Genomic DNA, 22,114 nt, shown 5'->3' on the forward strand with positions numbered 1-22,114 from the left:
ACATTTCTAATACACAGTTCTTTACAAAACCAGGAATTGCAAATATGTTACCCATGTGTTGCTGTTCTCCTAGTTTGCATTCATGACGGAGATTGCTAATCAATTACGGCAATTTTCCTGCTGAGCTAGGACTTGGCTCCAAATTCTTTTTCAACACAGCATTCTAGGCAGGCACTTCCAAGTGATCAAAGATGTCATACAAGAGGAAAACTATTTGCCATCTCTGTTGGAATGGATATCCTTATCCTATCTTATGTGAACATTTTTTTCATGTGTAAGCTCCTATTTAATTTCGTAGTTTGACAGTTCTATCAGCAATATTTGGCAAAAATGTTAAAAAATTATGCCAGTCCCATTATTCCCTCTGAATAATGCTCAGGGATGTACTGAAGGCACATTTTTCTTTCCTCTTATATTTGTTTTTAGGTATTTATTTTTTATGTTAACCCATATTTTATAATAATGTTAGGGATGTCAAAAAATATACCGATAGTAAGGGTCAATAAACATACAAAGGAAAGAATCAATCTAGGGGAATAAGTTCTGATTCCTTACAGGTAAATTTAATCAAATATAAGAGAATAAAAATCCAAGCTAGTTTACTTTTACTATTTTCTGTGATGGAAAAAGCTCATTTCTGTCAACTTGAGTAATACTTGAACTATATATTTTTTTAATAGCCTTTAAACTTTGAGGATTCAGTTTTCTTTGGGCCCTTAAATCACTAAACCATGACTATAGATAGGGATTAATCCATATAATTGGTAGTATTTCTTTGAGTCTTCAGTTATACCATCTAAACACAAACAATTAACCCATCTTTTAAGAGTATAAAGTAGAATAGTTAACTGCTTTTATGTCTGGCTAACTACTTCTTTCTCCCCTATCTTCTACTCTCTCTTCTTTTTTGTGCAGTTGAAATAGCAAGGACTCTTGTATGTTGGTCTCTCTCTATTCCTTGAAAGTTCCTTAATTATTTTGGTCTCTTCTCAGTGCTTAGGATACTACTTGAAATAGAGTAGTCATTCAATAAATATGTTGAATGAACATATAATTAGTAATAAATGACTTGGTTTTAGAGGAAGGAAAAGAGGAAACAAAAGGCAATTAGATTCAAAGCTTTTATCTACCAAGGAAACCTTACTTCTAAGAGGGGCAGTGAGTACACCGATGGCACCTGATATTTCTTTCTCTTGCTTTTGGTCTTACTGTGTGGCCTGACTTACCCTGCTAATTCTGCATAATAGTCAGGGAACAATTCTATTCCATTTGAGCCTTGCCTCCTCTGTGAGTGTTCCTTAGGCTAAGGGCCAACCAGGTTGGAGAAAGGAGAGATGAGAGTAATGCTGGACACTCCCTTTTCTGCTTCTGTTGAACAAGCTGGATTATCCTAGAAGAGTAGGTGAGGACATGACTAAGAGAAGCAGGAAGAAGAATCTTCCCAGGAAATCTGAGATGGAGTTTCTTAGGACTGGGGTTCTAGAAGCCGTGTGTCAGGTTGAGAATTGGGTCAGCTGGCTCAGGAGTACATAAAAGAAAGGAAACATTGAAGGCTCCATCCAGGGGCAGGTGAGTCAGGAATCAGCCTTCAGGAAGCATCCAATCCAAGCAAAGTTGTGAAAACTGAATCTAAGGTAAAGGGGAAGTTGAGCATGGAGAGGTTTCCAGTGCTACTGAGAGTTAAGTTTTTGTCATATTAGGGAGGAGTTGTTAAAAACTCTGAGCCAGGCCAGACAGAATTGGGGGCATGAAATAATTGGGAAAGTTGTGAATGGGAGTAGCTGGCAAAAGATGCATCCAAAGACTGATGAGCCGCGGGTGACTGCCAAGTTAAAGTTAGATGGTGTGAATTTGTAGTGAATCCAGGAAGTAGGATTGCAAGCTTCTGGTGGAAGAGTGAAGAATTTGATGGGTAGTGAGCTCATTTCTTTCCTTTGATCATCTAATATGAAAATAATCTGAATTGAAATTTCCTTACCATTATTCTCAGTTAATGAGTTTTTCTGTGTACAACATTCTTTTCTTTCACGGCATAATTTTTCCTTTACATATTGCACTATGCAAATGAATATTATCAGAATGACTTGTCCAGATTCATGACTGGAAGAATACTGCTAATCTTATGTTAAACAAATGTGTTCCTTTCTTCCTAGGCCTCCTATACTCAAACAAAAGATTGGTTTGCATTAGCAAAACAAAGTCAGCAAACAGTATCAACCTTTTCATTACCTTCTTGTGTATTCCACAACAAAATTGGATCACCAGTTATTTCATCTGTTTCTGGTAAGCAGAAAAGGACAAGAATGACCTCAGAACTCCTTTTTACATCTTCTGTTGTTATTCTAAACTTACAGTACAACACTTAGTGGGTGGGGAGAAAAAATTATCTCCCCTGCAACACCACTTTCTACTGTTTTTCAAGAGACAACCTGATATAGTGAGAAGAGGATGGGTTTAGAACCCAACTCTGATACTTATTAGTTTGTGACTTCTGCAAATAATTCCACTTCTGGGAGCTTTGCTTTTGTCATCTGTAAGATTAGACTAATGATGCATACATACTGAATTTATAGAAAATGCTTAGTGCTTCGTACCTAATGGACAGTCAATAAATATTTGTCTTGTCATTATTTCCTGTCACAGTTTACAAATTCTTATTATTAAGCCTTTGAAATGGAGTGGGTGCAACCTTTCTCTTCTCCCCAAAGTAAATAGTGATTTATGGAACTTGAGTTTTCCTTCTGTTTTTAAGTTCAGACTGTTTCTCACCTTGAAAAGCAGATAAATTTCTACTGTGGGGAACTTTTGTGGGTGATACAAACTTTTCATAAATAAAGGGAACCTTCCAGAAATGGGAGTAATTAAATATGATGTTGCTAGAGGGAAAAAAAATCTTGCAATGTGATTCAGGAGGGGAACTCAGCAATTCACTAACAATTCTTACATAATTCCTTTGAAAAGTATAAGCAACCTCTGGAGGTGATAAGTCTGGATTCTCTAGGATTGAACCCAAATCTAGGTAAAGGAGGAAATCATCTTCCTAACTGGAAATTGCTGAATTTATAGATTTCTTGCTATTTTCCCCAAATAGTAAAGTAGAAAATTGGAGAGTGACGTTAGTAAGCAGGAAGAGAAAGGATAGCAGGAAGGCAGTGAGCAGAAGTGCCAGGCTTGCACTTTACCTCCAAGTCTGTGGGGTTGAGTGTATACCCAGTATCCTTTCACAGGTTTACAAAAGTCTAATCTCAATTTTGGGGAAGTTTAGTATATTTATTTTCAATTAAAATTGTAATGAAACATTTCCAGTTCATTGAGACTTGAAATCTTTTACTGAGAAAACTGAGAGTGGGACACATGGATCAGGGTTTTCCTGATCCACGGCTTTGCAAGGGGTAGATTTGCCATGTGAAATAAAGCACTGCTATCAGATATTTCACTGATCTCTGAAAGACAGAAGAATAGGGGCTAGACTATATCTTTAGAAAAAGTGTAAAAGCAATCCATTTGTATTTGTAAGTCTTCACAAGGGCCTTATGCAATTTTGTAATTTTAATGATAGGTTGTAAGTATAGTAGTAATTGAATCTTTCTGATAAAATAGTGAATTTTTTTAATTGCTAGTATGACTCCAGTTCTGGTCTGTTCATCTATCATCTCATCACCTATGGCAGCTAATTTTATTTTACCATACCACATGAAATATTAAAGTACATACAGTTGTTTGATGTACACATTCTAATTCTTTAATAGATTTGGCCTTTGTATGTTGACATTTTCAGCCTGGAATATTACATTTTAAAAGTGTATAATGTCTTTTTGAAGATCCTCTTTATTAAGGATATCAAATATTTAATTCATCTGCCACCAATATCCCCTTTTGTGTCCAGGGAAGACATGGCTAATCCCTGTTGGCAGTTTTTTCTCTACTGATCCCAAATGTAGCCTTAGACTCCTCATGACACTGGTCCCTGCAGTCACTACCGATGATAAACCCATTTGCCATCCTAGCTCTATAACATCTAGTTAATAATTAAAAGAAAACTTTTACATTCATATCTGATCTAATAGCCTTTTATGATTTAATACAGAGAGTTTTATCTTTGATGATGGAGTTCACCCCAGGACGGAAAAGGGCCCATCTACAACCACTAGGTTAATTTCCGAATTTGAAGAAGATGGGCCTGTATCTCTACAAGACACTCCTTCTCAAGCTCTTCTGAGGACGTACCTTGAAAAGCAACGGGATGTTGATGAAAGCCTGACATTGCATTTCTCAACATGTGAAGAGTTTTTAAGATCTTATATAAACTTTATTTTGAGAGTGGCAATTCATCAAATTCTTGGAGCACCACTTAGAGAAAGCCCAGATTATATAAATTTCAGAAATGTAACAGAAGTGGTATTTGATGAGTGTTTGGGGACTACCTCTGGCAAGAATGTTTTGCTGAGTGAAACGCTAAAGGAAAAGTCGGAAGACATGTTAGCACAAGCAGTTTCAAAAACTGAGAGCGTTGGACTAGAAAGCAGGGCTAATTGGTGTATTTCTCACAAAACTTATGACATTGGCAATAGAAAGGAGTTTGAAAGATTTAAGAAATTTATAAAAGGTACATTAGGGGAGAGATATTGGTGGCTCTGGATGGATATTGAGAGGTTAAAAGTTCTTAAGGATCGTGGAAGACATCAAAGGTATTTCTACTTTTTTATTTTTCAAAACAGTTTTAAAACCAAATTATAGAATATTAGTTTGGGTCATCTAAGCACCGGCAGAAAGCCTGAAATAAATATTTAAATGTAATTTATACTTTTAGAGGAATGAATAATAATAAGATTTATTTTATTATAATAATATTGATTTACGTAAAAGATACCTTACGCCAGCGTAAGGGGCTGGCTGTTCCTAGCAGCCTGCTCAGTTAACAAATTCTATGGTCTTTAGTCAGGTGCCACTTAGACATTCATATCTGAATGTGATAGCTGCTAGATATGATGCGGGCTATCCTCTAGAGAGCCTCTTAAAAGTCTGATGGGGCACAGGTCTTTGGCCGCTCCATATGTTTTAGGTCACTATAAGTCTTAAGAACCTTAAGAGGACCCTGCTTTAGGAAAGTTCTTATCTTGTGTTTTCCTGATCTGCTCTGAACTCTGAAGCAGATCAACTATAGCAGACCGCAGTTCCCATTAAAGGTTTGACTGAGTAAGTACTAGTGACTGGATTATTCCAGTTATCTCAGTGGCATTCAGATCATAATGCCACTGTTGTTGATCATAATGATCATAACGTCATTGTTGTACACAGTTATAAGAGCAGGGATTACCAAATGGTTAATTATGAAGCATGACCTGATTGATCCCAGGGTAGAAGGACACTACCACTTGCCAAGACATGTTAGGGACGGGATATGCAAGCAACCTACATAGATTCTTCAGAATTAATACTGTATTAGTTCCTATTGTTGCTATAATAAATTACCACAAACTAAGTGGCTTAAATCAACACGAATTAATTCTCTTACAGTTAAAAGGTTAGAAATCTAAAATGGGTATGCAGGGCTGCATTCCTTCTGAGCACTCTAGGGGAAAATCCATTTCCTTGCCTTTTCCAGCTTCTGAGGCCACCTGCTTTCCTGGGCTTATGCCCCCTTCCTCCATCTCCAAAGCCGGCAGCATGACATCTTTTCTCCTCTCTGACCGCTGCTTCTATCCTCACTTCTTCTCTCTATGACTATTACCCTCCTGCCTCCATCTTAGAAGGACTGTTAAGATTACATTAGCACCAACTAGATAAGCCAGGATGATCTCCTCAAAATCCTAATCACATCTGCAGAGTGCCTTCTGTCATGTAAGGTAACATTCTTAGGTTCTGGAGATTAGGATATGGACATCTTTGTAAGGCCATTGTTTGGCCTACCAAAAATACCCTTTCCATTCCCATATCTGTGAGAAATATTTTTATCTCCCTGTAACTCACTTTTGGTTTTAAGATAGTTCATTACTTGCCTGAAATATTTTGGAAGTGAAAATATTTGGCTAGTTGAATATTGTGTCAATGTGTGTGTATGTTTGTGTATGTGTTTTATTTCAGACATATTGAGAAGATGAAAAAATGCTATCTAGTGAGCAGTGGAGACTGCTACCTTTCTGCAGAAATCTTATCAAAATTTAAACTGCTAGATGGATCTCAGTGGAATGAAGAACACTTAAAAAATATTCAGACTGAGGTTGTAAAACCCTTACTTCTTTATTGGTAAGAAAAAATAATATGAATCAAAGTTATTTGCTTTCACTTTTTTTTTAAAATTAGTTAATTAATTTATTTATGGCTGTGTTAGGTCTTCATTTCTGTGCGAGGGCTTTCTCTAGTTGTGGCAAGCAGAGGCCACTCTTCATCGCGGTGCGCAGGCCTCTCACTATCGCGGCCTCTCTTGTTGCGGAGCACAGGCTCCAGACGCGCAGGCTCAGCAATTGCGGCTCACGGGCCCAGCTGCTCCGTGGCATGTGGGATCTTCCCAGACCAGGGCTCGAACCCGTGTCCCCTGCATTGGCAGGCAGACTCTAAACCACTGCGCCACCAGGGAAGCCCTCACTTTTCTTAAGCTAGTTGCAAGTTATACTTTTTTGTCTTAAGGCTGTAACATTTATGGAAATTTTAAATGGCAAGATTATTATATCTTTGGCCTTCTCTAAAGTACCTATCCTTTAGATAATTTTGATATTTGAGGGACTTTAAATCCGTAATAAGACTAGACAGTACTTAAGCTCCGTTTGAACTTTGTGAGCATATCCTTCTACCCCTGACCTTTTTACGCTCAGGACCTCATGAAATTGATGTGTGTGTGTGAGTGTGTGCATGTGTGCGCATGTGTACATGTAGCTTGAGTTAGATTTGTCTCAATAAACATTCCATGAGCACTTTCTATGGGCCAAGTGTTGTGCTAAGGATACAAGGGTAAAACACAGTCAAGTCTAGTGATCCTAGTCTAGTGGGAGGAACATACATATAAAATGAGTGTAATAAAAGAAAGTGTGGTGAATGCACAGGATACAGAGAAGAGGTAATATTTCACCTGCGACTCGAGGGACTCTAAACAAGAGAAAGAGAATGGACCTAGTGGAGAAAATGTGTGCCTTCTGAGGATCAGTGAGCTGTCCAGTGTGGCTGTGATGGATCTGATCATGTTACTTCTCTGCTTTAAGTCTTTAACTAGTTACCCCAAGGCTTTCAGTGTAAGGTTCAAATTCCTTAAGTTAACAAATAAGATTATCATGATTTTTTTTTCAATGATATGTGTTTATTTCATTAGCTCAATCACATCCCCCCTTTTTTTTCTTAACATCTTTATTGGAGTATAATTGCTTTACAATCGTATGTTAGTTTCTGCTTTATAACAAAGTGAATCAGTTATACATATACTTATATCCCCATATCTCTTCCCTCTTGCGTCTCCCTCCCTCCCACCCTCCCTATCCCACCCCTCCAGGTGGTCACAAAGCACCAAGCTGATCTCTCTGTGCTATGCAGCTGCTTCCCACTAGCTATCGGTTTTACATTTGGTAGTGTATATATGTCCATGCCACTCTCTCACTTTGTCCCAGCTTACCCTTCCCCCTCCTCGTGTCCTCAAGTCCATTCTCTAGTGATCTGTGTCTTTATTCCCGTCTTGCCCTTAGGTTCTTCATGACCTTTTTTTTTTTTTTTTTAGATTCCATATGTATGTGTTAGCATACAGTATTTGTTTTTCTCTTTCTGACTTACTTCACTCTGTATGACAGACTCTAGGTCCATCCACCTCGCTACAAATAACTCAATTTCGTTTCTTTTTATGGCTGAGTAATATTCCATTGTATATCTGTGCCACATCTTCTTTATCCATTCATCTGTTGATGGACACTTAGGTTGCTTCCAAGTCCTGGCTATTGTAAATAGAGCTGCAGTGAACATTGTGGTACATGACTCTTTTTGAAGGAATAAACCTACCTAAGGAGACAAAAGACCTGTATGCACAAAATTATAAGACACTGATGAAAGAAATTAAAGATGATACAAATAGATGGAGAGATATACCATGTTCTTGGATTGGAAGAATCAACATTGTGAAAATGACTATACTACCCAAAGCAATCTACAGATTCAGTGCCATCCCTACCAAACTACCACTGGCATTTTTCACAGAACTGGAACAAAAAATTTCACAATTTGTATGGAAACACAAAAGACCCCGAATAGCCATAGCAATCTTGAGAAAGAAAAACGGAACTGGAGGAATCAGGCTCCCTGACTTTAGACTATACTACAAAGCTACAGTAATCAAGACAGTGTGGTACTGGCACAAAAACAGAAATATAGATCAATGGAACAGGATAGAAAGCCCAGAGATAAATCCACGCACATATGGTCACCTTATTTTTGATAAAGGAGGCAAGAATATACAATGGAGAAAAGACAGCCTCTTCAATAAGTGGTGCTGGGAAAACTGGACAGCTACATGTAAAAGAATAAAATTAGAACACTCCCTAACACCATACACAAAAATAAACTCAAAATGGATGAAAGACCTAAATGTAAGGCCAGACACTATCAAACTCTTAGACGAAAACATAAGCAGAACACTCTATGGCATAAATCACAGCAAGATCCTTTTTGACCCAGCTCCTAGAGAAATAGAAATAAAAACAAAAATAAACAAATAGGACCTAATGAAACTTAAAAGCTTTTGCACAACAAAGGAAACCATAAACAAGATGAAAAGGCAACCCTCAGAATGGGAGAAAGTATTTGCAAATGAAGCAACTGATAAAGAATTAGTCTCCAAAATTTACAAGCAGCTCATGCAGCTCAATATCAAAAAAACAATCCAATCCAAAAATGGGCAGAAGACCTAAATAGACATTTCTCCAAAGAAGATGTACAGATTGCCAACAAACACATGAAAGAATGCTCAACATCACTAATCATTAGAGAAATGCAAAGCAAAACTACAATGAGGTATCATCTCACACCAGTCAGAATGGCCATCATCAAAAAATCTACAAACAATAAATGCTGGAGAGGGTTTGGAGAAAAGGGAACCCTCTTGCACTGTTGGTGGGAATGTAAATTGATACAGCCACTATGGAGAACAGTATGAGGTTCCTTAAAAAACTAAAAATAGAACTACCATGTGACCCAGCAGTCCCACTACTGGGCATATACCCTGAGATTATCATGATTTGTCCCTGCCTATGTCTCTGGCATTATCTCCCATCTAGGTATTCCAGATTACTTGTAAACTTTTTATTTTTCCATATATAGAGAGAATGTTGTTTTTCTCTTTCTCTATAAACTTCTATTCTTAAATATTTAAGAAATGCAGAAAGGTGTAAATTATACTATAATAGGCACCTGTGTACACACCACCCAACTTAAAAAATCATTACTAATACAGTAGAAGCTTTCCTTTTTTAAATTTAACTTTTTGTTTTGAGAGAACTGTAGATTCATATGCAGCTGTAAGAAATAATACAGAGATTCTGTATACCTCACCCAGTTTCTTCCAATGGTAACATCTTGCATAACTGCAGTGCAATATTGCAATGAGGAAATTTACATTGATGTAACTCTCCAATCTTTCTTCATATTTTGCCAGCTTTACAAGCATTTATTTCTCTGTGTATAGTTAGTTCTATATAGTTTTATCACATGCATTTGCTGTTACAGTCAAGATACAGAGCAGTTACATTACCACATGCCTCCCTTTGTACTGCTCTCTTATAACCATACCTACCTCTTTCCTTCCCTCTTTCTCATAATTCCTAGAAACTACTAATCTATTATATAAATGAAATAATACAATATGTAATCTTCGGGGATTGGTTTTTTCATTCAGCATAATTCCTTTGATATCCATCCAAGTTGTTTTGTTCTTTTTCATTGCTGAGTAGTATTCTGTTGTACGGATGTTATACATTCATTCACTAATTGAAGGACATTAGGGTTGTTTCCAGTCTTTCGATATTACTAATAAAGCTGCTATGAACATTGATGTACAGGTTTCTGCATGAACGTAAGTCTTCCTTTCTCTGGGATAAATGTCCTAGAGTGAGATTAGTGGGTCATATAGTCTGTTTTTAGTTTCAGTAGAAACTGCCAAACTATTTTCCAGGGTTGATGTACCCTTTTACATTCCCACCAGCAGTGTATGAATGATCCAGTTTTTCTGCATCCTTGCAATTGTTTGATGTTGCCACAGTTTTCTATTTTAGCCAGTAAATACTTATTTACTTATTTTTATAAGTGTGTAGTGATATCTCATTGTAGTTTTACTTTGAAACTCTCCCGTTGTTAATGATGCTGAATGTCTTTTATATGCTTATTTGTCATTTGCATATACACTTCATTGACATATCTGTGTGTTTTGTACATTTTCTGATTGTGTTCTTTCTTATTATTGAGTTTTAGAGTTATTTTTATATTCTTGATAGTAGCCATTAGTCAGATATATAGTTTGCAAATATTTTCTTCCAGTCTTTAGCTTGTCTTCTTAAAGAGACAAGCTTTCTGAAGTCTTCTTAAAAAGGTCTTTCATACCTTCTGGATGGGTGAACATGTAGAGGTGCACCCACATCCCTTGCCCTATGCTTCTCTTCCATCTGGCTATTTCTGAGTTATATCCTTTTATAGTAAGCCAGTCATCTAGATTAAGCAAACAAGTAAAAATATTGTGGATAATGGGAACCAGAATTCTCATCAATGTGGAAGAGAGTTACAAATATAGAAGAGAACAGAGTGAATCCTGTGGTGATGAACTGGAATTAGAGGTGCAAATGGAAAATGCAGCTTTCACAAACTCATGTTACCATACTAATTATGAAGACTAATTCACTGAAAAAAACAGGACAAATCAAACAACAGAAGACCATGCAGACAAGAAAGAAAACAACTTGCAAGGGAAAATCTGAAATTAAACATGTGTGGGATTTTCCCTGGGAGGGGGAGGGGAATATATTGGAGGACTCTCTAAATGAAGGGTTCCACTTAATTGTTACTACAAATGTTTCATTAGAGTAGAGGCAGTTATCCTCTTGAGCCAAGTTTCAAGTTTATTCAACTAATGCAAACTTTCCTATGTCAAATACACCTACTATTAAGAATAAATGTAACCGTATCTGAAAAACCAAAAAGAATGAGTCTTTTATAGAGCAAAATTTTTGAATTCTGATGAGGCCTTCCTTTTATGGATTATACCTGTGGTGTCAAACCTGAGAACTCTTTGCCTAGTGCTATATTCTGAAGATTTTCTCCTATGTTTTTCCTAAAAACCTTATAATTTTATGTTTTACATTTAAGTCCATGGCCCATTTTGAGTTATTTTTTACATATAGTGTGAGGTTTAGGTCAAGGTTCAATTTTGGTCTGTTTTTTTTCTTGCTTATGGATATCCAGTTGCTCATCCTCATTTATTGAAAAGGCTGTTTTTCTTCTTTCCTTCTTTTCTATGTTTTCCATTAATATACAGTGAAAGCAAACTGTATAGATTCACATAACCACCATGACAATCAGTGTACAAACAAACAAACAATTCTATCATCTTAAGAAACTCTCACACCACCCTTTTGTCATTAGACTCTTCCTCCACTCCCAACCCCTGGCAGCCACTGATCTGTTCTTTGTCACTATAGTTTTGTCTTTTTAGAATGTCATATAATTATACAGTATTAACTTCTGTTGGTCAGCATAATGCCACTGAAGCATAATGCATCCCAATTGTTGCATGTACCGTAGTTCATACATTTTGTTATTTGGGCTTTCCAGTTGTTCTTTGTTGGTAAGTAGAAATGTGATTGAATTTGTGTGTACTCACTCATTGTTAGAGAGGGCAAAAGCCCTTCCAGGCTCAGTTGCTAACCTCAAACAGGCCTGCTGTGCTTTTCTGGCTCTTTTGGTGCTCTTCCGTTCTCAGGTCCATCAGGCACTTCCTTCTTCTTCTCACCGACACACCAATGTCTTGCAGGTCTTACGGCTGATCTTTTGTACCCACCTGCCTGTATATTGGGGTTTGTGGGGATACCGTGTCACATTAATATTTTGTTCTAAATGTCGTCTGTGAGTTTTTGGTTTTGCCATCTAGCTGTGCTGTCTGTTTTTATGAAGGGATTCTGAGAGGTAGAAAAACAGTATTGCTGACTTTGCCATTTTCCCAGAATTCTTTCTTAACCTTTTTTCTTGATCTAGCTAAATCCTGTATATTCTTTAAAATTCAAACCTAAACACAGACAAACATTCATGTCACCACCATGTTGCTTGGGAAATAAAGCATTACCGAGACCCCTGAAGTTGCCTTCCTGATCATGCCATCCTTACTCCCACTTGGGGGTAACCAGTATCTTGACTTTTGTGATTATCGCCTTGCTTTTCTTTGTAGTTTTACCAACCATGTATGCAAATAAATCCCTAAGCGTGTATTTTTATCTGCCTGTTCTACAACTTTATAAAAATGGAATCATGTTGTATGCCTTCTTTGCGTCTTCTATCAACAATATATTTGTAAGATTTGACTGTAACTGTATTTAAGAGTTTTATTAATTTTCACTGTTGTATATGGTATTCCAGTGCATGAATATACCATAATTTATTTATTGTTTTAAAAAATTTGTGTCATTTTCTCTTTTCACAATTACAAGCAATGCTGTACACATATCCATTTTTCCAAAGTAGTTGTACCAATTTGCATTCCCACCAACCAGAATATGAGAGTATCCATTGCTACAAATCCATGGTAACATTTAATATTGTCAGATTCTTAAATTTTTGCCTATGTATTTGGTATGTCATTGGTGTTTTGTGCTTTTTCACTTACATTTCCCTGATTATTGGTGAGGTTGATAACCTTTTCAATATTGAGTGGTCATTTGGATTTCAACTTTCATGAATTGCCTGTTTATCTTCCTTGCCCATTTTTCTATTGCGAGATACATAGATAGATGGATAGATAAATAGATATAGATAGATATACATACATTCACATACACACACATGTATGTACATATATATACGTGTTTACACAAACATATATTGGATGCAGTTCCTTTGGTGGACTGCATGGCAAATACCTTCTCCCGCTCTCTATAGCTTCAGATTGAGGTGTACAATCAATGTACATGAGAACCTGTATGATGGAAGCGTGAAAAAGAATACAATACCTGTTTAGGATTGACTGTGAAATGTAGTCCACAATATTTGATGAATTCACGTAGTGGCTAATAAAAACTTAATGCAATGAATTAAATAAGAATGCAAGATTAAAATGGGGTCATGTGAATATACTGTAATGATGAGAATTAGAAAATTGATACACCCAGATTTCCTGTCCAGCACATGTATGATTTATTTGATAAGGGTCTTGTAAATATGCCCACTTACTAATTGGCATGAAAATAAGAGGTAATTTTAGATATTTCCAAGTTTGCAAGTAAAGGTTTTGAAATATGGTGTAAAATGACCACCCAGATCTTTACAGGGTGCTTTCTGATCCTAAACTAATTATGGACTTTGGGTTCTCTTCCACTCCTAACCTGTGTTTACATCAGGAAAGTATCTACCATCTTCCTGTTTTTAAAGGGAGGCAATTTTCTACCAGGACCTGAAATACGAAGTGGGAATTAGTCTTTGGGCCGTGGCACCAGGGGGAAAACCTAGTCCAAGAAGTAATTAACAACAGGCCCTGACTGCTGGAGTTAACCCCATAGGCAATATAGAGTTAGCCCACAGACTGAGTATGGGAATATCCATCCAGTTAAGTGGGGCCTTGATATTGTGCCAAACATTCTTTTTCCTAAATTTCTGGCAGCAGTGTAGGTCTTTCATTTATTATCTAAATTGTTATAAAATTAATTCTTACCTTTAAATTTAAGGCTTGAAAATAGATCATATGATTCATAATCCACTTTAGTAGTATACTTCAGCATTATAAAAATGTTTATATATTTTTAAATGTTAATTTCATCCACTAGTTTTTATTTGGTATTATAGATAAATTGTAAACTGCTTTAAAACAGATCACAGGTACATTTTATTTTTGTTTTACTAGAAACTGTAAATTATTTTTTAAAATTCCTTCATCGAATAGATATATAGGTTTCTTTTTCTTATCAAGCAGATAATAATTTGAATGCAATTTTATTAATTATTTTTTCTTCGTGTATATTGCCTCTTTATATTGTATAAGTGAATGTGATTTCAGGCAGTTGATATATCATAGAATAACATTGGAGGGAGGAGCTAAGCAGCAGAAAAAGAAGAAATTATTAGAAAAGGGATGTGGCAAGACTGATAATTGTGAGCACAGATATTATACATTTGGTAGCCTCTTGATTTTTGAGGCTTATTGTGTAGTTTAATCTTAAATTTGTTTTTCCTCCAACTAGGGCACCAAGATTCTGTGTTACTCATTCACCCTCAACAAAACATGCTAGTGCTGAACTGAAATTCTGGCACCTTCGTCAAGAGAAACCAAGGAAGGATGTCGACCCTTTTCCACAAATGGCAACCCTCTTGCCATTAAGACCTAAATCTTGCATTCCACAGATACCTGAGATGCAGGTAGAATGTACATCGATACTTTGATCTCTTAAGTTTGTAATAAAATATCCATGCTTGGGTTTTGTACACTAGTACTTGTTTCATCATAAACCTTTTGTTGTTGTTGTTAATGTACATGCTGCAACAATTAGGAAATAAGAAAACCTATGGTTTGTTCTCCACCAATCAGCCAATGTGATCTTCTAAAGATGCATGACCATGTACTCACTTGCTCAAAACTCTCTAGTGGCCTCCTCTCTCACTCAGAATACAAGCCAAAGTCTTTACACAGCTGTTCACACCCCTGCTAACTTCCTGACCTTATTTCCTAGCATTCTTCTCTAGCTTACACCACTCCACACTGGCCTCTTTGCTGTTCTTGGAACACACCAAGCAAAAACCTGGGAGGGTTGCACTTGCTGTTCCCTTCACTTGCAGCACCCTTCCTCCGGATATGTTGCCCCTCACTCACTTTGGTGTCTGCTCAGATATCCCTTAATCAGAGAGGCTATCCTTGACTCTTCCGTGTAAGCACACTTGTGCAGGACAGCGCAGATACCCTCCCTCACTATCGGAGCCCTCTGCTCTGCTTTATTTTGCTTTATTGTACTTAAGACCACGTGATTTATGTTTATTGTCTTTCCGCTCCTACTAGAATATAAGGGATTTTTCTTTGTTAACTGCTTTTCCTCAGTGCCTAGAACAGTGCCTGGCGCTTAATAAATATAAACTGAACAAATGAGTGAAAAGTAGCAACAGCAAAATTAGAAATAGTGAGCATTTTTTCACAATGGGGAAGAATAAGATAGTACAAAAGATAGGGGGGGAAAGTCCACAAAGAGAAGAAAAGTTAACCAACTTTACAGAGAAGAAGTAAATAATCCTATATGCTTTGGCATAGAGATATAATAAATGTAGCTAACACCTGCATTTCAGAAGTAAGGAGCCTTATTAATCTTTCTAGCTTTAAAGGTGTCACAGAATGTTAAGTGTTATTGGCCATAGTCACACACAAGCCCTCCAAAAAAAAGATTACTTTATGATCAGGATATCTTATTTTTAAAAGTCAGGAAGATGTATAATTACAGTTTTTAAAATTCTGCTTCTACAAGTAGTGCTTTAGAGCTGGAAATACCTTACAGTTTTTCTGTTAGTGGTTTCTTAATCCTATATACATACTAGAATCACATAGAGACCTTTTAAACATACTGGTGCCTGGGTCCCACCTTCAGAGAGTCTGATTTAATTGATATAGACTGGGTGAGAGTCACTGTAAAATCAGGAGGTTGGCTTAGAATTGAAGTTCTCATCCTGCCTGAACATTAGAATCACATTTTAGAACCTACATTTTAATAAGATTCCTAGGTGATGCGTAGGCAAAGCATTGCTACAGGCTGCTGGTTCTCAAGCTTCAGCATGCGTGAGTCACCTGAGTCAGAATAGAGACTTCAGGGCTGCACCTAAAGATCAATATTAAGTTGGTCTGGGATGGGGCCCAAGGATTTGCATATCTAACAGGCTCCCTCCAACGTGATGTTTTTGCTGCTGGTCTGGGGACCACACTTTGAGTTAGTGTCACTGTAGTGAACTAATGGTTTCTTATCCATTGTTTAGACATTTTTCTGACCTCCTTTGCACTTGTGGCCTTTTTGTATGCCACTCTACTGATAAATCTGAGCTTCCTTGTTAGCTCATGTGACTTTGTGACCCAGTCACCAAGTTAATACAAATCTTAGAGGTGTGGTGTAGGGAGCACATCATCTGATAACATTTGGCTTTCTGAGTACCATCACTATATGTGGTCATCGGTGTTTTCTAGTTGGATAACTAATTCTGATCTCATTCTGTTTCCCCCGCAGAAAACAGTGTAAGGAATGGAACTCGATTCTATTTTCTTTATTTTTCCTGTTTTAAAAGTTGAGATATCATTTATGTAGAGTAAAATTCACCCTTTTTAGTGTACTGTTCTGTAATTTTTGACAAATATATACATTGTGTAGCTACCATCACAATCATGATATAGAGCAGCTCCTTAACCCACCCCCCAATTCTGCTGTGCCCTTTTGTCAGTTTTTTCTCTATCAGTTTATTTCTGGCTACTTTTCTTGCTTTCTCCCAAGCCAGAAAGCTCAAAAATTCTAATTTAAGGCCATCCTCTCATTTTAAGTATAATACACTTAAAAATTTTTTTTATATTAAGAAAACTTTTTTATTGTGGTAAAAAGCACATAACAAAATTTACCGTCTTAACCATTTTCAGGTGTACACTGAGGTAGTAAGTATATTTGCATTGCTGTGAAACAGATCTTCAGAACTATTTTACCTTGCAAATTTGAAACTATATACCCATTAACCAACCCCTCCTGCATCCCCTGGTAACCACCATTCTACTTTGTGTCTATGAATTTGCCACTTCTGTATGATACACTTTTCATAAGCCCAGTCCCCTGTGGTCCCACTCATTTAGTGAGTATTGGTTAATGTCATGCTTTGTTCCAAATTACTAAAACAGATGTGAGCCCTGATACCTAGAATGTTATAAGTAAAACATACTTAAGTAATTAATTTTGTTTAGAGAATTCTTAAAAAAATATTAGTAGCTGTTAGGCACCTAGAGTGTATATAAGATTTTATTGTTTGTTCTGGATAATAAAGCATCACAAATAAATTTCTTGCTCTCCAGCAGCACATATTACATTCTAATTGAAGTTGACATATAAGAAAAGTTTGTTTCTTTTTCAAATTATAAAAATAATAAAACTACTGTAAATTTGGAAACTGAAGAGACAAATCACTCTGATCTCACCAACTTGTAGACAACTATTAACCTATTTTCTCTTAGGCTTTTTGTGAATTTTTAATTGTAATATACTTATATTTTTCGATTCTGGTAATTTCTTTTAACATCTTCATCAGTATTTTTCCATAATTTTCATAATCCTTACTTTTAAGTATTATATAATGTTACATTTATATATAATATATATATAAATACATGTATAAGTATATATAATTGTTTCTTTCTCCTCTCTTTGGACATTTAGGTGTTTGTATTTTTTTGATTCATGTATGTAGCATCTCATGTTCTAGATTTAAATAATTAACTTTTACCATAAAGAACATTTAAGAATGAGAAGAATACCCATGAAAATAAAATGTCCAAAAATGGAAGGAAATAGTTCTGTTAAGATATAAGTCTCTTATGGACCAGTGGTGTCCACACATCTTTTCCCGCCCTGCTACCTGCATTCCCTACCCCACCACACACACATACACATACACACACAGAGCACTAAAACTTATTCAGTTACAGAATAAAGTTTTTACAAAGTTCTTCCTCCAGGAAAGAGTCTTTTTTCATAATAATGTAAAGCCTTTGGCCTTGTTTTTTTAATACTCTAAATAGGTATAGGGATTTCAGCCTGCTGGTTGCATGAAAGTCGGAGTTTGAGAAGGAGAATAAAAAATATTCTCCTTCTCAAACATAGCATAGTAAGTGGTAGAGTGAGGAAAGAAATCCTCTAATGATCAAAACAATTTTGAGGTATTTTTGGAGAGCTATGCTTTATTCTCTGTCCTTTTTTCCCCATTTTGCCCATTTTTCACTTTGTTCATTATCTTACTGCTTTTTAGAAAGAAGAATCCAGATTATCACAACTTTCTAAATCTCCCAAGAAACCACCTAGAGTAAAAACAGCAATTCAAAAACCTTGGAAGAGTGAGTCTTTGAATCCAGTTTCTTCTAAGGATGATGTGATTAAGAAAGGGTAGGTGCAGCTTTTTGTGTCCCAAGTGCTTTTCTGCAATGGTAAGATTTTTTTTTTTTTTAAACTTTTTTATTTTTGGCTGCGTTGGGTCTTTGTTGCTGCACGCGGGCTTTCCTCTAGTTGGGACGAGCGGGGGCTACTCTTCATTGCAGTGCGCGGGCTTCTCACTGCGGTGGCTTCTCTTGTTGCGGAGCACTGGCTCTAGGCGCGCAGGCTTCAGTAGTTGTGGTGCGCGGGCTCAGTAGTTGTGGCTCCCAGGCTCCAGAGCTCAGGCTCAGTAGTTGTGGTGCACGGGCTTAGTTGCTCCGCGGCATGTGGGATCTTCCCGGATCAGGGCTGGAACTGCAATGGTAAGATTTTTGAAGAATATAAAAATTAAATAGAAATTGAAAACTAATACTTTTATTTTTTTACATGAGTTCTTCTATTTCAGGGATAGATATTAGAGGGTTGTATTTCCCATGCATACTCTAATTAATTGTAGAACGCCTAAGATTGGTAATTTTAAAGATGTGGTAGTTATGATCTCTAGCTTCTCATGAGCTGTACAATCAAAAGACGTCTCTGAGATTGCCCTTCAGTTCTTTTCCCTGCTCAGTTATATTTCTCAAGCTTGAGAACTCAAAATACCCTCAATAATATTGTACTTATTTAATACAGTATATTTAAAAAATTCGTTTAGATTTGCCCACCTATATACCCTTTTCATTGTTCTTTATTTCAAACGGAGTTATTTTCCTTCAGCCTGAAGAAATACCCTTTGGTGTTAACTTTGGTGTGGAGTCTGCTGGTTGATAATTATTTGTTTAAGGATTTATTACTTCACTTTTATTCTTCTTTATTGAGATAAAATTTACCTATCATAAAATTCACTATTTTAATCATGTTCAGGTATACGATTCAGTGACTTTTAGTATATTCACAAAGTTGTAAAACCATCACCACTATATAATTCCAAAACAACTCATCACCCAAAAAAGAAGCTCCATCTCATTAACAATCACTCCTCACTCTTCCCTCCCCCAACCCCCGGTAACCACCCATCTACTCTCTGTACCTTTCCCTTCAAAGGAGAAGAGAGGGAAGGGTTCAGTAACCAAGGCAATGAGGCTACCTTGGACAGGAAATAGGACACTTCTTCCTGAGACAGGATGGAAGGACGTAAGGATGGGTGTAGGTGAATATATTTGTTGATAGATAAATTTGAAATGCTTTCAGCTGCAAATAACAGAAAAGTTGACTAACAATGGCCTAGACAAATGGAATTATTTTTTTCACAGAACAAGAAATCTGAGTGTAGGCAACTGCCAGTATTGGTTCACCAGATCAGGAGTATTGTGGCCTAAGTCTTTGTAATGCTCTTGGCCATTCCTTTATAGTCAGTGGTGTTACAGCGCCTGACATCAGGCTTTCAAATCATAAAGAAGGAGGAGGGGCAATATCCATTAATTCTCTCCCTGTAGTCAGGAAAGCAGGCTTTCATAGAAGCTCCCCAGCAGACTTCATTTTATATCTCAATCATAACTGTGTTACATGACAACCCCTGCCTACCTGGAGTCTTGATAAGTGAATATTCAGCTTTTTTAGTATTTTAGTGATGCTGGTGATAGAATCATGTTGTCAGAAATGGGTGTTGAGTTAGCCAGTCAATTAATAGTGTCTGTTACATGGCGCAGGGGAAACTGAAACATGTTGTACCTACATTTTGTCTGAGAAGAACCTGCAGAGTAATCTGCTGGTGGATTGGAGTGGAGGAAGGCTGGTGAGTTGGAACAGGCATGTGTTATGGAGCTGGAAAATGAAGTTTGGAATAATTGCAGTGGTCTATGGGAGAGGGAGCTGGATGAGAAAATATAGAAAGATGATGTCGAAAGTTATTAGTCTAACTCCAGAGTCTTCCATCATCTCATCTCAAACTACCACATATAAACCCTTGTGAATCCCACCTGTTGTGAGGATTAAATATGATCATATGAATTATATTTGGCACAATGTTTGGTATGTAGTTTAGCTGTTAGTGTTCTCTTGACCTAAGAAAATTGGTTAACTTGCTGCATTTTAAACAAGACTTTGCCTACTTACCTTCATACATTGTTCACTCTTCTCCCCATCTGAAGAACCCCTCTAAACACACCCCCCCCACACACACACAGAATTTATCTTCCACCCATTATTCAGGAAAAAGCTCATTTCTTTAATTACTAATATAGCTCCAAGGGACTTCTCATTCTTACACGCCCGTAGTTTTATTATCCGTCCCAGACATTTGGCATCTGTGATATGTTCACGAATTCATTCAACCAGTAGTTATTTTATTGAGAGTTGTCTTTATGTATGACTGTACCTCATTTTCTCAACTGCCTCTTGAGGGCTGGACTTGATGCTGATACTTTTTTTTCTAATTCTCCCACAATGCTTAGGAGCACGCCTAAGATTCGTATACCAAAGGTGCTCAAAATATTTGTTGATCAATTAGTTCTCATCCCTATAATTTAGGTCAAGGCACATGTCAGAAAGCAGCAAAGTTATTCGTTTAACATCTTTCACTGACATTTCTGAATGTCTGAAGCCCCAGCTGGGTAGAAGATATACTTATACAGAAGAACCTGTGGTAAGTATTTTGAGAACTGAGTAATTTGATTCCTCATTTAACCTATTCAATGTCCCCTGAATTTAGAGAATTTTTATTGATTTACCATAATGACTTTTTTCTTTACTGAACAAAAAAATTATTTTTTCCTTGCAAAAGGATTTTTATGCAAAAACTTTCTATTTCCTTTTGTAGTACCATGTTGCTGTATACTCTGTTGATTACTGTTTTCAAAAACAGCTATGTTCTTGTTTTGGTATGATCATACCTCAGACACAAAATAAAACCCTCTAGGATTTTTATTAAATTTTTAACATTTTATAAAACATAATATTCGATGTTATGTTTTGGAAATATGTTTAGAACTTTTATAAAGCAGAGTATTTCCAGTGTGTGGTTACCTTGATAATGTGGATTTAATACACCAGTTCTAAATGAAAATTTCACATTCTTTAGCAATTATACTTTAGGTAGAAACCTTCGTAGTCCTAGTATGGGCTGAACATTTACATATAATTTTGGACTATTTATTTTATTCTAAGCAAACAGTTCTCCTTTTCTTCTATTTAGTATTATTTCCTACCCAAATAATGATTTTTTAGCTTTGGAATGCTAATGGTTAAACATCATAAAAACATTAAATTTTTACCTCAGAATTTGTTTAGTAGGGGGATAAAGGGAGAGGCAGAGAGACACTATAACAGAGATAGCAAGAACCTGACTTAAACCCTAAATCGTCCATTCCACAGTTATCTTAAGATTAAAGAGAAGAAGTCTGAATTCCACACAACAAATAGCAAAGAACTCATGTGAATAGTGGACGCCCTTTCTTATTCTAGAGTTACTCTTGTGCTTGGAGAAATAGCCAGCTCTCTGTGTTTCAGAAACGGTGTTAGGCTTGCCAGCACTGTTGGCAGAGAAGCCCATAAATAGCAAAGTTTTATGAGAACTTATACTGCCATTTACACTCTAAAGGCCGTGACCTGTATGGAGTGAGACTGTCCAAAGAGGGACCCCGTAAGGACAGATAATGAGCATCACTGAGAGGCCTTGAAGATATTTCTTTTTATAACTCTTGTAGCTATTATAGCAGCAGTTCAAGGCTAAAATAACAGTAAATACGTAGGAAAGAGGCCACCAACAGAGATTTGGAAGACTCCTAAAATGGTGTCACGGTGCCTGAAATGTGAAAATAGTTGAG

General features: G+C 36.6%; 1 protein-coding gene across 2 annotated transcripts in view; it reads left to right on the top strand.

The window, feature by feature from the left end:
* Nucleotides 1-22,114, top strand: part of RGS22 (regulator of G protein signaling 22) — a 174,975-nt gene that overhangs the window by 57,080 nt on the left and 95,781 nt on the right. For both annotated transcript variants that reach the window (XM_082364231.1, XM_082364230.1), the window contains exons 7-12: nucleotides 2,154-2,283; nucleotides 4,088-4,688; nucleotides 6,085-6,246; nucleotides 14,403-14,577; nucleotides 18,190-18,323; nucleotides 20,820-20,934. In XM_082364231.1, the coding sequence (XP_082220357.1) occupies nucleotides 2,154-2,283; nucleotides 4,088-4,688; nucleotides 6,085-6,246; nucleotides 14,403-14,577; nucleotides 18,190-18,323; nucleotides 20,820-20,934 (1,317 nt within the window). The remainder of the gene's footprint in view (nucleotides 1-2,153; nucleotides 2,284-4,087; nucleotides 4,689-6,084; nucleotides 6,247-14,402; nucleotides 14,578-18,189; nucleotides 18,324-20,819; nucleotides 20,935-22,114) is intronic.

Source organism: Balaenoptera borealis, assembly GCF_965194805.1.
Source record: "Balaenoptera borealis genome assembly, chromosome: 17".
Classification (NCBI taxonomy): Eukaryota; Metazoa; Chordata; class Mammalia; order Artiodactyla; family Balaenopteridae; genus Balaenoptera; species Balaenoptera borealis.